Raw genomic sequence first — 15,849 nt, forward strand, 5'->3', positions numbered from 1 at the left:
TTATTGCACTTCTTTGGACACGCTTCAACACCTCAATGTCTTTCTTGTAATGAGGGGCCCAAAACTGAACACAGTACTCGAGGTGCAGCCTCACCAGAGCTGAGTACAGGAATAAGGAGCTGTATCAGGAAGAGTGTGGCCAGCAGTACTAGGGAAGTGACTGTCCCCATGTACTCAGCTCTGGTGAGGCCGCACCTCGATTACTGTGTTCAGCTTTGGGCCCCTCAGTATAAGAAGGACATCGAGGCCCTGGAGCATGTCCAGAGAAGGGCTACGAAGGTGGTGAAGGGCCTGGAACACAAGTCCTGTGAGGAGCGGCTGAGGGAGCTAAGGTTGTGTGGCACTGGAACAGGCTGCCCAGGGCAGTGGCTGAAGTCACCATCCCTGGAGGTCTTCAAGAAACGTGGAGATGTAGAACTTACTCGTGTGGTTTAGTGGTGGACTTGTCAGTGCTAGGTGAAAGGTTGAACTAGAAGATTGTAGGGGTCATTTCCAACCTGCATGATTCTATGATTTTAAGAACTGATTGTAAGATGCTAGGAAAAGACAACACAGGAAAGAAATGTGGGGACAAGATTACAGGGAACATGCTCAAGTCTTTTTCCCAAAAGGAAAATGGAAAGATAACAGGTATTCATCCAGAGTACAATCGACTTAAAGAGTGCTTTACATTAAGTAATCCAGAGAGCAAGGCACAGGACACAACTGCGGGAAAAACATGGACTGTCTCAGAGTTGTGCAATTACAGATTGGGTTTAGCTCCTGTTTTAAGATGAAGTTTCTAAGCTATGAAGTGATACGTATGTATGCAGCAAATGTACTTACATTTTAGAAATTTACACCTATGATACTCCCTTCAGAAGCAGGCTCTTACAGAAGGCCCATTTCCAAATGCCCAGGTTGATGCAAATGCCCTGAAAAGCTGCGTCTTCAAAACCACGTATACACTGCCTGAAATCATTCCTTTTATGATCCCATTTCCAAATGTCTTGCTCCTTGAAGTCTCCCTCCTTCAATCTTACCTTTCCAAATACAGTTTCCTTCTTTTTCCCAATAGTGTAAATTGAAACCGTCTCTTGGTCAGATAAATAGGAAGTAACATATTGAGCTCAAACATTTTTTAAACAAGTAGAAATTACACGAATAAACATGTTATTCTTCTCCCTCCTATCCCCTGGGCTCAACTGACTTTATGCAAAGCTTTAGACTGACAGTGGTTCTTTGTCTTGTTCTGTTAGTTGTCTCATTCTTGTTTCCTTCATTGTTGGTTCTAATCTGTCAACACTTCTACAGGTAGTTACTTGACCTCTTAGTGCATGATTAAAAGAAACTTTATCCCTCTTGAGTAAGGCTGAGAAGTTCAACAAAAACAAAAGGCATCAGGATTATTGGGAAAGGAGACACCAAAAGTAACAAAAAAATCATATGCTTCTGTCTATTTTGAGGTTTAGCAGTTTGTTTCCTGGGTTTCTGTTTTGTCTATCATCTTGTGCCAATCCGTAGGGTTCAGACACAATAGAGGAACAGCAAAGTCACTTGAAGCAGTGGGAAAACGATGTTTAACTAGAAATTAAGGGATAGTTAGTGATGGCCCAGGGAAAACCATGGTTCCGCATGAGGTAATAGGAATACCTTCCTACAGCAGTTAGGTTTGGTCTCTTTAGCACAGCACACTTATTAAAAAACACACGTGCACTAAATGAAGTTTTTCAGAATCCACATCAGACATTCCTAAGCCCAAGAACAGCACATGCCTTTGCAGTGACATATAAATTCCACTCTTAAGTCTCTACCCTGCAAGAGCTCCAATGATAAAAGCAGTAACTTAAGGCAGGTATACTCTGCACATATGACTGTTTCCCTCTGCATGAAAATTAGGCAACTTCAGTTTAATTATATACAGCTCTTGAGAGAAAAACTAGGTTCTTTCACGATACTGAACAGCATAGGGGGTCCTGCTACCAAAGGAATTATCTAGCAGAAGTTTAAGAGAGAAAAGAGAAAACCTGCTTCATCTTCAAGTGAAGTAATGGTTGAGATGGAGAGAAGCCAACAGTGCTAAGTAATTTGAATAAGAAATTCAGCAGTGCAAGAAGGAAAAATGGGGATTAGTGATCTCCTTTCTATTATCTGTACAAATGCACAGTTCCAAGTCATGCATATATGAAACGATCATCAATCGCTGAACAGATTCCACCAATAAAGCAAACAGCATGCTATGTGTATCTGCCATTTGTAGAAAGGATGAATGATACAGCCTTGGGTCCACGTACAACCTGAAGAACATCCTCTCCCATCTGCCATCCCCTTAGCACAGATTTTCTACTGCAGTAAAACCAAGAGATGTTTTATCACTACGGTACCAGTTTCTTGTGACTCTCAGGACATGCAGGAACACAATCACAGGATGTGATTTGGAAACAGTCACGATGCCAAAGGAGGTCAGTTATACAGCAAACAGTAACATAACAAGAAATTAAAAAATAGCCTCTTCTATGCTGCAGTTTCAGGATCCATTGCAACTAATTTTGTGCATGTATAGAGCTATCACTGGAGCTTAAATGGACAAAGCACATTCTGAACCAGTCACCATGCTGTTAAATTCAGGTTTTGTAGTATCAGAGATCCTCCTGCCTCGTATAAGCATATCCAGACAATTAATATGTAAGCATATGAATAAGTCCAAGGATAAACAAGGTTAAGAAAATGTAACCCGTTTAAAACAATCACACAGCTCCTGAAGGGCTCTCAAAAAGGGCTTTTATCAAACTCCAGCTAGGAAATGTGATTTATTTGATAACTGTGCACCCACATGAGGTTTTCTGTTGGAGGTACCCTCATCCCCAGTTGGCCTACCAAAAGTCTGCCAGAAGCTTCCCAGGTCACAGGGAAAGTAAGCTTGATTCAGGTACAGGATCAATCTGACCTTTGGTACTTCATTTTCTATTGTTGTTTTTTTTTTTTTTGCCTGTTTTCACTCATGACAGGATGGCAGCAAGTTTGCTACAGCTTTGCATCAGCTAGTGAGGATGCTGGCTGTGTAAACAAGATTCTTTAACAAATCTTAAGGAGGTATCTCTGTTTAAAAGAATGCAGAAAGCATTAAAAAGAGTTCTCTGTCAGCTGTTCCAAGAGCTGAAGCCTAGCCATATTTACCTAAAAGCCCGCAGTATGTCTCACTTCATTCTTAAGTTCCCAGTTCCACACAAGTAAGAAATTACTGCCTTTTTCCCTAGCACAATCAAAATGAGCAAAATACACACTGCAGAAAAAGCAAAGCAAGAGTATAACCTACAACTAATAGCTCTCAGAGGCATCTCCAAAAGTAGACATTGGTAGCTTCTCAAACTTGAAAACCAAACCACTTCCTTGGGGAATGAACACAAGAACTTTTCCTCTGATTTGCACCAATATAAGAAGGATGCAATACCATTTAGCATCAGCAGAATTAACTCTGAATTTATATCACAGGACAAGAAAGCAAGATCAGACCCCACACATAGATTAAGGAATAAGGTCTTGGACAATTTATTAAAAAACATTTTGATCTTTTTCTTCATTCTTTTCCAAATCATGCACAATTTAATTTGTGAGGTTTACAATTAGTCAGTTTGCACAGACTTTGCACCTGCAACACCACCACTGCCAAAGACTAAGTTGGCATGCTGCATTTATACTTGGTGATATATCTTTAAGCAAAGTATATGCAGAAAGCCTTTTAAGAAGAACTACAGTGATGAAAAAAATAATCAAGAGATAGCGGAGGCAAATAGGTTTTTAGTTAGAGCAGGCTATTAGAAAGAACAAAGATTCCCGAGAGACTTGCAAGTTAAAATGGAAACGGAGGGCAAAAGCCTGTCATACTTGGGTAAAATGCCAAACAATCAAGATGCAACATCTCAAAGCCAAAAGATGTCCACCAGCCAGGCACCGCACACAGTAAGAATGTTACTCACTCGTGTACTGCAGAGGAATAGCAAAAAGAAAGACAATTCAATAGAGCACACAGCAGAGTTCTTTTCTTCGGATGGCAACTGAGAAAGAAAGACAAGGTTGTAAAAAATGCTGCCAAGTCAACTGTGCTGTGAGTGGGAGGGCAACTTACCAAGGAAGGTATAGATTAGTAACTCAGGAAGATTTGTGCCTATTGATTAACCAAGTATTAAAGATTAAAGGAAGCCTTGCACATTATCCAGCCACAGAGAACTTTGACTAATCAAGGGAAAGCACTGGACTTCCATTTTCCTAATAGATTTTCTGCCAAATGGAATTGTTTCTTATATAGCACAAATAGAGAAGAAAAAATAAGTAACATGCGTTTAAAATACACATATATATATGTTTATGGACACACATGATTTTGTAAATACCATAGAGAATAGTCAGACAACATTTAAGTGTTTCCTTAAGAGATCAAAAGTGAACAATTTTATTGTTTCAAGTTAATAATATTCAAGTTCTATAATATTTGTCAAATGTCCCCTCCCACCCCGATTAAATTAAAACCCAGACAGAAACAACACTAGAGACTATTTACACTCATTTAGTTGGGGTTCCTGTGGTCCACTGGCTTTATTGCTCCAAATCATCAAACCACCATACTGTACTGTCAGTTAATAATACAGCAATTAATTCACCAGGAAACTACCTGAGTAGCACCCACTTTGCATCTTCCAAATCCAAAATGTAAACTCAAATTGTTAGTACCCAACAACATGCTCATGCATGCCTGCAGTAACCTGAAGCCCAGTCAATGTGTCATTTTGGAACAGAACTTCTCATTAGAATTCAAGTTACTACTATTTTTTTTTTTTAAAGCCACTGCAAACAGCCTGACATCGATTGGTAGAGTTACCTTCTCAGAATTTGTGGGCTTGGGGTAGAGGGGGTTATTATGCTGGTTAAAAACATCAGATATTTTTTGCCAAACAAGAGCCCTACTGCACTGGCAATACTGGTCCCGTTAAAGCAGCTGAACTTGTGTGTTTTGACAAGGACGTCAGTGATATGAGTCCTAACTCATGCTCCCAAATGCTAGAAACTGAGAGCTTTGGCAACCTATCTCAACATTCCATGATTCTTTACATGTTTCTAGTTCTTCAGTCATTGCAGTAGCCTGAAACTCACCTCCAGCTTGCAACCTAGAGGAAAAAAAAAGCTTAAGAGAACCTGTTCCTGAAGGTCTTACATTAGAAGACAACGAGGAAAATAAATATTCCTGTTTTGCTTAAAACACCTATTTTTGAAGCCAACTGTACATTTAGCAGGAATGGACAACAGGCCCATACATTTCTGTTAGGTAGGGCTAGGAAACAGGCCAAAGGTGTGGACATAAACATTTTGTTTTGAAGATGCACTGCAAGCTATGTACTTCCTCAGCTCTGAGAAATATCCTTTTCTAAAACGCACACAAGTCCACGGGCATTTGAAAGAAATAAAAAGGCAAAAATAATCCTCAAAGTGCTTTTTAAAAGCCTCAAAGATCCAACGTGATGATGATTCTTTAATAAGCAACACTATTTGTCTTTTCATCAAAAGCACGAATATCCAGTCGTGCCCAGACGGCACAGGCATGCTTTCTTGGCCTGTGTTTCCCTCCCCAGCTATATTTGCATGTTTATTTAACTGTGCCGGACAGGGAATTTCTCTTATCTCACTTTCTGTTATGGCCAAAAAAGCACTGTGGAGGCTGCTTCATGTTGCCTTTCTTCAAACAAATAACTAACTACACTTGTCTCTCAGCTGCAGTTAAGATATTGAATTGTTGCAGCGAGTGAATGGTTGTGTAAACATGCAAAGAATGACCTATTTTAAAGAGAAAGGGGTGTTTTGGTAGGTAACACCCCAGAAAGACCACCAGCAGCACCCTGCTTGCACGGTCTCAGCCTGCACGTGAATCAGCATGGCGCAGCCAGAGCACAGGCGGGTTTGTTCTCCGGCCAGCAGCAGGGAGGAGCTGAGCTCTTTCTCTCTGCTCTCACACCGCAGTGCTCCTGCTCGACAGCTGCTCCTTGCTTGCTCTGCCAAGGACCCACACCCACCACCTCAGCTCTCTCTGCTCCTGCAGAGAAGAGAGAATAAGCCAGGCCTGATAGCACAGGGTACCTGGAGAAGAACATTGCTCTGGGACTGGAAAAGCAGACCCCCCCACCCCAAACAAAACCTCAACCAATTGGAAAGGAATGTTTTTGGCAATATCTCAGAGGGCATTCCACTGGCTCCACCCTTCACTTAGTCAAAAACTTTTTTATCTGAGCAGATGTTTCTAGATAAAGAACGTCAGGAAAGGCTCTAGATGTATCCTAACAGATGACTTAAGGGTGCAGATAATGATGGCAAGACAGCAAGCACATCAGCGTGTTCAGTTTCAGCAGTTAATAATGAATATATGCTAAAACAGAAGCATTCGCATGCTCTGGGTCAAACCTCATTAACTATTTCTGGAGCCCATCCATACCAGCAGAAATAAAGTCAAAAGAAACAAAACAACTACACATAAAAAATAGACCTGAGACTATTCACAGAGTGGAGTCCCAATGACGCAGAGAACAATCTGTCGTTAAGCTTCATAACCCTCTTTAATTTCAGGTCTCCAGAATACCTGGTGCATAATTTACCCTCCCATGCTCGCACAAGCTAAATGCATATTGATAGGTATTAAGTAGCGACATGAAGCAGAAAAATTACCATTCTGATCAAATACTCCGTTATGATTAACCAGCAGTGAAGCCTGCAATAAGCTTATTAAGACGGACTTGGCTCACTTTCCTACATGCAAAGGGAAAAATGTTTTCAGCATGAATATTTGAGTCTTCCTTATTTTAACAGATGTTTTGCTGTACTCACACTCTTGCCACCGCCTCTTATGAGTTACAATTCCATTAAGAATTGTAGCCATTACACAATGGAGAAGGAGAAATATACTGAAAAACATTCTACTACCACTTGATTGTTGCCCAGAGCTGGTATTTCTGCCCTCTGTAGGGTGCTACATTTCCTCCTCTCTAGGAACACTTTTACTGAAAAAGCCCATTAGCTGTAACAAATTAAAACCAACCTCCTCTAGGATTCTGTGTATCTCCTACACCACGATCCACAGAAACAGCACTGCCTGCTAGAACCTGCTGTCCAAGGTTTGTCTTTGCTGTGTGTTTAACTGACTCCACAGAACCAGAAATGTGATCTTGCTGAACACCGACGACATCTGAGCAGTCATACTTAAAGCTGTGTCTGTTGCCTGTGGCTCAATACTGACGTTCTTCTCCATTTGAACATATTTAGGCTGTCTGGGGATGGATCCTATGGCTATTCACAATGCGTTAAGCACTGTTTACTTATTTCTCAGGAATCTGTTATAGATAGGCTTGTCTTTCCATCTGTGCATACTGAGGAAAGGTAGGAAAGCACAAGGAGGTAGGTCTCCAGCCAACATTCGAGCAATGCCACCTGCATCCTCAGGTGCCAGCAAAGGGAGCAAGTTTGTGGCAAAAAAAGAAGCTGAGCTCTCAGCCAGACATCAGCTGTGACAGGCTTAGAGCACATAGAGCTGATGTAGCTGGCTCTGTACGGCAAATAGGGAAAATACCAAATCAAAGCCTCACTTATGCCTGTACTGAAAGCCTTACTGAACAACACTGCTCTTGTGACCAAGAGGTACAAGCTCACGCTTTTACTTCCAAAAGGGCTATCCACACCCACAGTCAAAAAAAAAAAAAGATGTAAAATGTTGTCAGAGCAATGGGATTTGTAATCAATGTTTTCTCAGAAATAAAAATACTCTGAAGAGAAAGCAAATACTTAGCAAGCATTTAAACATAACTCCGCTGCTTTTGTGCAAAACTAAGGCAGCTTAGTAACATGCAATAGGAGATGCTGGCATACTAAGAGCCATAAGTCAGTCCCAACCCTACTGACCCACGGGGCACAACTAAAAGAATGCCTTTCACATCCACTCTGCTCGCTGTGGGGATGTTCTGCACAAGGCACACAGTACAGGTAATGCAGGCACACAAGCACAAAGGTCACTCTGTTTCTGCATGATAGATTGAAAACCTGAGTCCAAAACGAGGAATTTTTTATTTTTATTGTTTAATCTTTTCTGTTTCATCTACAAGCTCAGACAAACCCTCTCAGTTTTCAAGACTAAGGATAAGTCTGCAGCTCTGACCCTTGAAAACATTCGAAACTTTCACAAGCTTCTGGCCTCATCAAATTTGATGTTCAATAAAGTAAAAAAACTAAAAATCAGATGTCTTCACAGCAATTTGCAGGGAGCCAACAAAAACAGATCTCTCACACACTTTTGCCCCTACGGAAGCAGACCAACATAACTCAGTAGCACTGACACGGGCAGGCAAAGAGATTTGCCAAAGGTTTAGCACCTGCCTGCAAAGATATGCAACCAGTCTGGGACAAATCCGTGGGACAAGCAACCTGGCACTACAAAAACTGCCGACAACTGCTCCTCCCATTATTCACACCCAAGGGCAGGGCTGAAAGACAATTTCTTTGCGGTGGTTTCTGTACCACAAATAATCTCAGAGCTCCCGCAGCTCAGGCTGCGACTGCTGCTTTGTATGGTTGCACTGTATCAAAATGCAGTAGGCAATAAAGGAAAACCACCAGCTTGGTGCTTAACTGTTTACGTTGAGCACATCAGCAGAGAACTAAACAGTAGCCTGGGCTGTCAGTCTTCAAGTCATGAAAACCAGCACTTCCACTAGCATTCGGGGAAAAATTAAAAAAAAGAAAAGAGCGTACAACCTGCACAAAATCTTCTATAGGTTCTTTTCAAATTAGTGCCAGGCAGGTCAGCTCCCAACAAGCACTCACATAGGAGAGAGAGGCTGTCCGTAAGTTCTGCTTCATTTATTCAAATGCTGAACTTTGAGAAAACTCCTTTTCAGCTGTAATGCATTTCTCATACTCTTTGAGCATCATCAGAATGAAACAAGCCCAACAAAACTACAGAAAAAATAGATTTTTCTCCTGAATCGCTTAACTTTCCATGGAGAGGTGTGATCTTTACAAATACATCTGTTTGAAGCTTGGGTTCTCCACAGTCCAACTACCAACTACTCGGAGCTTGAGCTGAGGACAAGGGTGAGGGCTGTAACAAGCACTTGTCCTCTGGGGATGGCTGACAAGAAGGGACCTGTCGCGCACATTCAAGCGAGGGCTTAGAGAAACTTCAAGATAAGAACATTGCCATATTCCAAATCGTACTGATTTGCAAATAAGCTCCTAAGCACTTACATAATCTTGTGCTAAAAAGTGTTGGCTGCTGCAGTCAGAAATAACCACACAGGAAAGACTTTCAAGTAGAACTGCAAAGTAAATGGAAATAGCTACCAACTGCACTAGAGAATTTTGCCAAATCAGAAAAGGTTACATGTTAACTTGTGCTTCAAATGAATCAAGCATTTGCAATAGGCTTTGAAAGCCAAAGAAACACTGACTCTTACAGAACAGAAATATTAACAATAATGAAAACTGCAATTTCAAAGTTAGAGACTAATTTGAAAATGGTTTAGGTGAGCACTGGTAATTTTGACTCAATGATTATTTTTGGTTTTGAATACTGAACCTTTAGAAACAGCAACATAGTTGGTGTTAGAAGCAATCTGATAGCCCTTGGGGCTGCCATGAAAACCAAAGGCTCTCGTGCACTGCTCACCACCATGCAGATGCGTAGCACATTCTGGCACTGAACATCATCACTACCACTGAGTTCAGCAGAACTTGTCAGTGCCCAGCACTACTGACAAAAGCCCAGGGTTTCGGGTGCGCCTAGAAACAGAACTGTAAGATTAAGAATACAAAACTAGCGACAACAATCTCCCCCCAACTCCATAAATTCAGTTCTGGTTACCTGGTGTGTCGGATAATGGGAGAGGAATGAAAGGATCAGGCACAGTCAGAAGAGGAGGGCTAGTGTCCAAATTCAGAATGTCTTTCGTTTTTTCAGCTGGTAGTCATGAAGAGAAAAGGCAGAGTGAAACAGGGAAGAGAGAAAAGCAGAAAGCATCAAGCAAAATCTAAACGCTGAGACACAGCTCAGTAGTACAGAGTCCAAGCTATGGCCTGGCAACACACTCGGAACAAGTTTATGTTGCTAGGGAAAAGGAAAAAAACGACAAAAAAATATTAACATATAGATCTCCAACACAGTTTAACCAACAGATCTCAAAATATTCCTGGAAAGGGAAGTACCATTATCTTGATTTACAGGAGAACAGAAAGTGAAATACCTTGACAAAAGACCAGCCCCCTTGTTGGGCCTCTTTTGTCTGAAACGAGATACAGCATCTAGCATCAGAGAGGCTTAGACAGGCTCATATTTAAGAGGAAAGAAAATGAAAAGGGCTAGAAGTGTCCATCTTAGTGCCAGCACTGAATTTCCAAAGCACCTTTCTATATCAGACTACAGGACAGGAGAGTCCAGGGGCAAATTTTAAAGATAACTACTAAAAGAACTGAATATGCTGCAAGATCCAGAAAGCCCAGAATGTGTGGGTACTTCTCAAACTTTGCAGAAAGCATGTTACAGCTGAATCCAGGGCTGCTGTTACTCAGCATCACTCTAAGAAGGTTGATGAAACATCATGAACTGTTCACAGGGCAGTGAACAACTGGAAAAAACTCAGAGCAACTGCCTAGAGCCCTCTTGCATCATGGACTTCAACTACTAAATTCTCAGGTAAGAGCCAATACTACCAAGCTCAGTTATAAGCTCCTCTAAATCTCTCATCATGAACAGAAGCAAGTGTAAATGGATTTGTGTCTTCTTGTCCCTTGAAGAAGACTTCAATGATTCTTCAGTCTCTTCCCAGGGCTTCATTTGCCAACAGTTGGTCTGCTTTGGTGAGGAAGTATCAAACAGTTGCATTTTTCACTGGTGAAAATGGCTGCATGAGACGGGAGAGCACTTAGGGCTGCTGTAAGCAGCTTGCCACTACTGCGCTTCCCAGGTCATTATTGCATTCAGTGAGAACTCCTGGAGCTGAAGAACTAGAAATGAGCAGCAGCCCTCACTGAGTTTTCCCAGCACAGAAGGGGCTGCTCAGGGCAGAACCCAGGCACCAAAGTACCAAAGGAGATACCAGACAGGGCCCCACAGAGAGGCCTCCACACAAAAGCTCCTTAGACATCTGAGTCCAAACCCCTTATTGCACACTGCATATTTTACTCCCAGTAGTGAGCCATGTGGTACTTCAACATAAGTAGCTTTCTTGTGAACTTCAAAGGTTCGCTAAGTCTCTTACCTCATCAAAAGCTCCACTTCTGCCTATAGATGGTGCATCCCTACTCTACTACTGAACTGTGACAAGTCTATGTGCCCTTCTCTGCTGAGGAGCCAACCCTATCCTGGAGTTCTCAGTTCTCCAAGACCCAGCTCACTTTGTATCAGTTTTACCTCCTTTCAAAGAAGATATGACAGAGTTGCCACTTTTCAGCAGTGCTGTCCAAGGCATTGCCCTATAGAACATACTCCAACTCACCTGTTCCAGCAGTGAAGGAAGAAGAGCCACCAAATGCATCTGGCTGAGTTGCAGAAGAAGCTGGCTGGAAACCCAGAATCAAGTTCTCTGTGGAACTGCCCATCTTTTCTGGAGCTTTTCCTGAAATGCCAGACACAGTTTTAGGGGAAAAACTTCCATTCCGAAGGTTGTTTACTTACCTATACTTCTAAGAAGCTATTTCAGTAACTGACTTTAGGCCTTTCCTGCAAACCGTTACTTGCAGATGAAGCAGAATTTATACTGTAGCTTCTACAACCAACTGATCCACAGTAAGAGCAGTTAGTAGCTCTCCCTTTGAGGATCATGCTTAACAGAGAACAGGGGTTGAGACAGGACATTGGAAGGATTTAGCTTGTACAGGTACAGCAGACAGTGACAACATGGGAGCACCCCAGCAGCATCTGACAAAGCATCATTCCATGCTACTTTCCATTTCGAGAGCAGGCTAGTATTAAACTACCTCCACGAACTTACCATCGCCCAACTTTGCAAAGTCCTTGTTCAGCAGCTCCTCAGCTGTGAGTTTGGAGAAGTTATCATCATCAAATGGATTCCATGTGGAGACATCAGGTGGGTTATAGACATTCTGCTGTGAGGTCCTTGGGGAACCCGAGGGCGTAGTGGAAGCAGATCTGGATGTGATCATCCCAACCAAACAGTCATTAATAATCCATCTGAAATTCTCTGGCCAGCGCTATGAGCCTAGTCCAAGCTACTGCATTATAATTATTTCCTACTTAAAGCACTCAGTGTAAGGTATCGTACTCGCATACCCAGAACACTAGGACCAGCAAGCCTTACCTATTTGTAATCTGTTTCAGCATGCTGATGTCAAAGATTAAAACGAGCATCATAAGCACTCCATGCGAAACAATTTTCTGCAATGTCCATGTGGAGGCTTCCTGCCTGTAGATACTATAGGAACAAGTATCAAGTGCTCCTGCTGAAGGTCTGGTGCTATGCAGCATGCATGAAGCATGCACCAGGGCTACTGGTGGAACAGCTGAAGCGTGAACTTTTGTAATCCACTGGAATGCCCCACTTGCTTATGCCTTTTGTGAGAGCAGAAACACTCAGGAGGACTTCTGCCCTTGAGGAAGACTTTCTGTGACTTTCTGCCAAGCCCTGCACTGTGGTCTTGGGAACGCGAAGACTTGTACCACAGAGTTTGCTACCTTCACCTCAGAGCTGAGCCCAGGAAGTCCCCAAAGAGCCTCATGTACCCCCACCTTCCATACCCTTTGATACCAGCTGAGCAGCCACCTACTTGGACTTGTTGAGACTGGCTTCAGCAGCAGCTGCCTGCAGGAGCTGGGTAGACTTGCTGGCTGGAACCCCAAAAACAGCACTGTGGGTCACATCACTCAGAATCCTCCTGTGTCCTGCACGCTGTGTCTTGGGGGAGGATGGAGGGGTGAGAGAACCCAGCTTCTGCCCCTGAACTGCTGTAGGTGGTGTGGTTTGAGGTTTTTGTTGTTGCCTTATTTGTGCCTGCATCTAGGACAGAAAGTAAAATGGTTATGATCTTTGTGAACAACTGCAATGATGGAAAAAAGGCTATCTTCTGGAGGATCTGACCTCCAAGTCATAGATCAGGAATAGTCTGGAGGGAAATTAAGCAAACAACAACAACAAAAAACAATACCACCACAACAACAAAAAACAATACCACACCAAAACAACAATTAAGAAGCATCTAGGGAGGTGGAGTGCTGGCAATAGCTGGTCTATAGTATTTCAGCATTACTACAGTTGCACAAGAAGAAACTCTCCCCCCTATGGTTATTAAAGGTCAACTGCCCTCAGAAACTTGATCAAGGGTAAAGAGGCCAAAGTCCAGTGTAGACCATAGAAATCAGATCATAGCGTGCAGAAATTTTGCTATGCAGACACATAGAATGGAACAAAGTGAAGAGTAGATAGTGTGTGGTTGGGTTCAATTCCTAAAGGAGTAGAGGATTTCTGTAAAAAATTTCGTGCAAGAAGCTTAGTTTTCTACCCAAGCAAGAAAAAGCAAGGACACAAGGACCCTGGGAGCAACATTTGCCATTTTCATGTGCAGAAAAAAAAAAACAAGCATGTTTGGCTTAGGTGTAAACCAGAAGTCCAACTACAAAGCCTTTGAAAACTTCAAGACGTTTCTCAAACCAATTTTATATTTTCATTACTTCAGACTTGTTTGTATTAAAATCACAAACCCATAAATGCTTTCAATACTCTTTTGTAGTTATAAACAACATCACTTCAGATGCAATTTAAAAAAATAAAATTAGCGTCAGTGAGATAGCATGATCCAGCCATTGGGGGGATTTAAAGAGGGGAAACCTGGATGCAAAGAGCAGAAAGCTATGCGTGTCACCTCTACTGCCTAGATACTAGAGCTCCCTATTCCCCATTCAGTATCATCGCAGGACATTTTCAACCATGGAAGATGGATGCAAAACTTGGAAATACCTAAGAGGGCAATGAGAAAAGAGTTACATTTCCAATGTGATGCTTAACTACAGTAGGGCAAGGCAAACAAGTGGTTAGCTGCCTTGCTTTTTATCTGGCATTTTCAGGCAGACTAATTCAGTGTGGCTGAGAAGCAAGCTGACCTGACTGCTTCTGATGCACCCACCTTATATCTTGATATATAGGTCACTGCAGAACAGTACATTTGGTGCTGAGAAATAAAAGGGCAGTGCCAAAATCTCCACAGAAATGAATGCAGAGCTTATTAAGCTGAAGTCCTGCAGCATGAAAAGGTTTTGACAGGTAGCTTGGTATCTTCTGCTCAGAGAGTCTGCTCTTTTAGAGATGATATCCTACTATTTTTTTAAAATGACCCATCCACCACTCTTCTTACTGCTACAGGAGTAGAAGTCTCCAGATGCACCTATTATGATGAGTCTTCTGGGGGTGGAGGGGATGAGGCTAATTTCAGTCCAGCTGATTTAATAAAATAAGGAATATTTTTGTGCTAGTGAATCAGAGCAAAATTCTTTAGAGATGTGCTTCAGTACTACATGTCAGGCATTTCTCCCTTAAAAGGAACAGGGCAATAACGGGCTTCATCCAAAATCTGTCCAGAGTTACTGACAACTCACACAGATTTTAATAGACTGACTTGCCGCAGGTCATTCAGCAAATCAGTAAGAAGACCAGGAACACAACAACTCCTATCTCATCAGCTGCTAACAAGCAGCTCAGTGCTGAAAGTTAATATTAAAGTGCATGTGTGAATATGACGGAGCCTTAAGACAACACAGAAAGAGCGAGACGAGGAAGGTTTCCCCAGCTTTGCTCAGGTCACTTGCTTAGAGTTTTACTAGTCAAATTAATTCATGATGTCACTTCAAAAAAGCATACCCAAGAGATGAACTGGGTCCTGAATGACTGGCAACTCAGGAAGCAAGCAAGCAAACACTGATCCTTAGTTTGGACTCAAATATTGCAGAGCTGAAGGTCATCAGATACTGTTTCCTTCCTGCCAGGCTCTTACCACTTGTTCCTGCTGTGGCGTTGGCTGGGCCGCACTTTGCTGGGTCTGTGGAGGTGCTGGAGTCTGTTGCTTTTGCTGAACTGCTGCTACTGCTGTCTTCTGCTGCATTGCTGCCTGCTGGGCCATCATCTGCTGCTGCTGTTGTTGCTGCTGCTGCTGGTAGTAGTTCTGCATCAGCTGCTGCTGTGCTGGCGCTCCTTGCTGCATCACTGGGAACTGGGAAACAACCAGTTGAGACACTTGTTGCTAAGCTGGGAACTGGGGTGCCATCACCAGAACTCAGGGGCCAGCCATAGGACTGGGTAAAGCTACTGCAAGTGGCAAAGCAGTAAAAGGTTGTGATGGATTGAAGACCACCTGCAGAGGAGTGGTGGAAAATAGCCTTCTTGTCTAATGGTAGATCCTTTCTGTGTTACACCTGTCTGTAGTGGGCTCCCATGGCACACTGTTCTGAGGTGTTCTTTTCCCATTTTTGTTTATTCCAAACCTTTCTCCAGGACAGCAAGATTCACCACCCCTTTGCTTCCATTGTTAAATATGCTTTAGCAGTGACCTGTGCTGCTATAAACACTTCAGATAAGCACTCAACTCTTACCTAGACAAATCCTACACAATGGGATTTGTCTAACACACAATGTTTTCACAGGCCTCCCTAACACCACCATCTACCACACAAACAGACCTGACCATTGAAAAGGAATGCCAGGTTTCTTATATCACAAAGAGCAGAAAAGAAATTGTACACCTTTGCTCATCAGTTAAGTGCTGACCTCAAGACTTTGAAATACTTTGAGCTATAAAAGAAGCAGTGCTGGCTAAGGTTTTATATATGACAAAAATATC

At 42.4% G+C, this 15,849-nt stretch overlaps 1 protein-coding gene across 10 annotated transcripts in view; it reads right to left on the reverse strand.

Annotated features, from left to right (window-relative positions):
- Window positions 1-15,849, reverse strand: part of AAK1 (AP2 associated kinase 1) — a 90,073-nt gene that overhangs the window by 24,355 nt on the left and 49,869 nt on the right. For 5 of the 10 annotated variants that reach the window (XM_080568535.1, XM_080568532.1, XM_080568539.1 and 2 more), the window contains exons 13-17: window positions 15,007-15,222; window positions 12,790-13,019; window positions 11,997-12,154; window positions 11,502-11,621; window positions 9,872-9,967 (exon numbers count right to left, since the gene is read on the reverse strand). In XM_080568535.1, coding sequence (XP_080424661.1) covers window positions 9,872-9,967; window positions 11,502-11,621; window positions 11,997-12,154; window positions 12,790-13,019; window positions 15,007-15,222 — 820 coding nt within the window. The remainder of the gene's footprint in view (window positions 1-9,871; window positions 9,968-11,501; window positions 11,622-11,996; window positions 12,155-12,789; window positions 13,020-15,006; window positions 15,223-15,849) is intronic. The other 5 variants (XM_080568534.1, XM_080568537.1, XM_080568538.1 and 2 more) reach the window with 1 other exon arrangement.

This window comes from Anser brachyrhynchus, assembly GCF_964034855.1.
Source record: "Anser brachyrhynchus genome assembly, chromosome: 26".
NCBI classification, from domain to species: Eukaryota; Metazoa; Chordata; class Aves; order Anseriformes; family Anatidae; genus Anser; species Anser brachyrhynchus.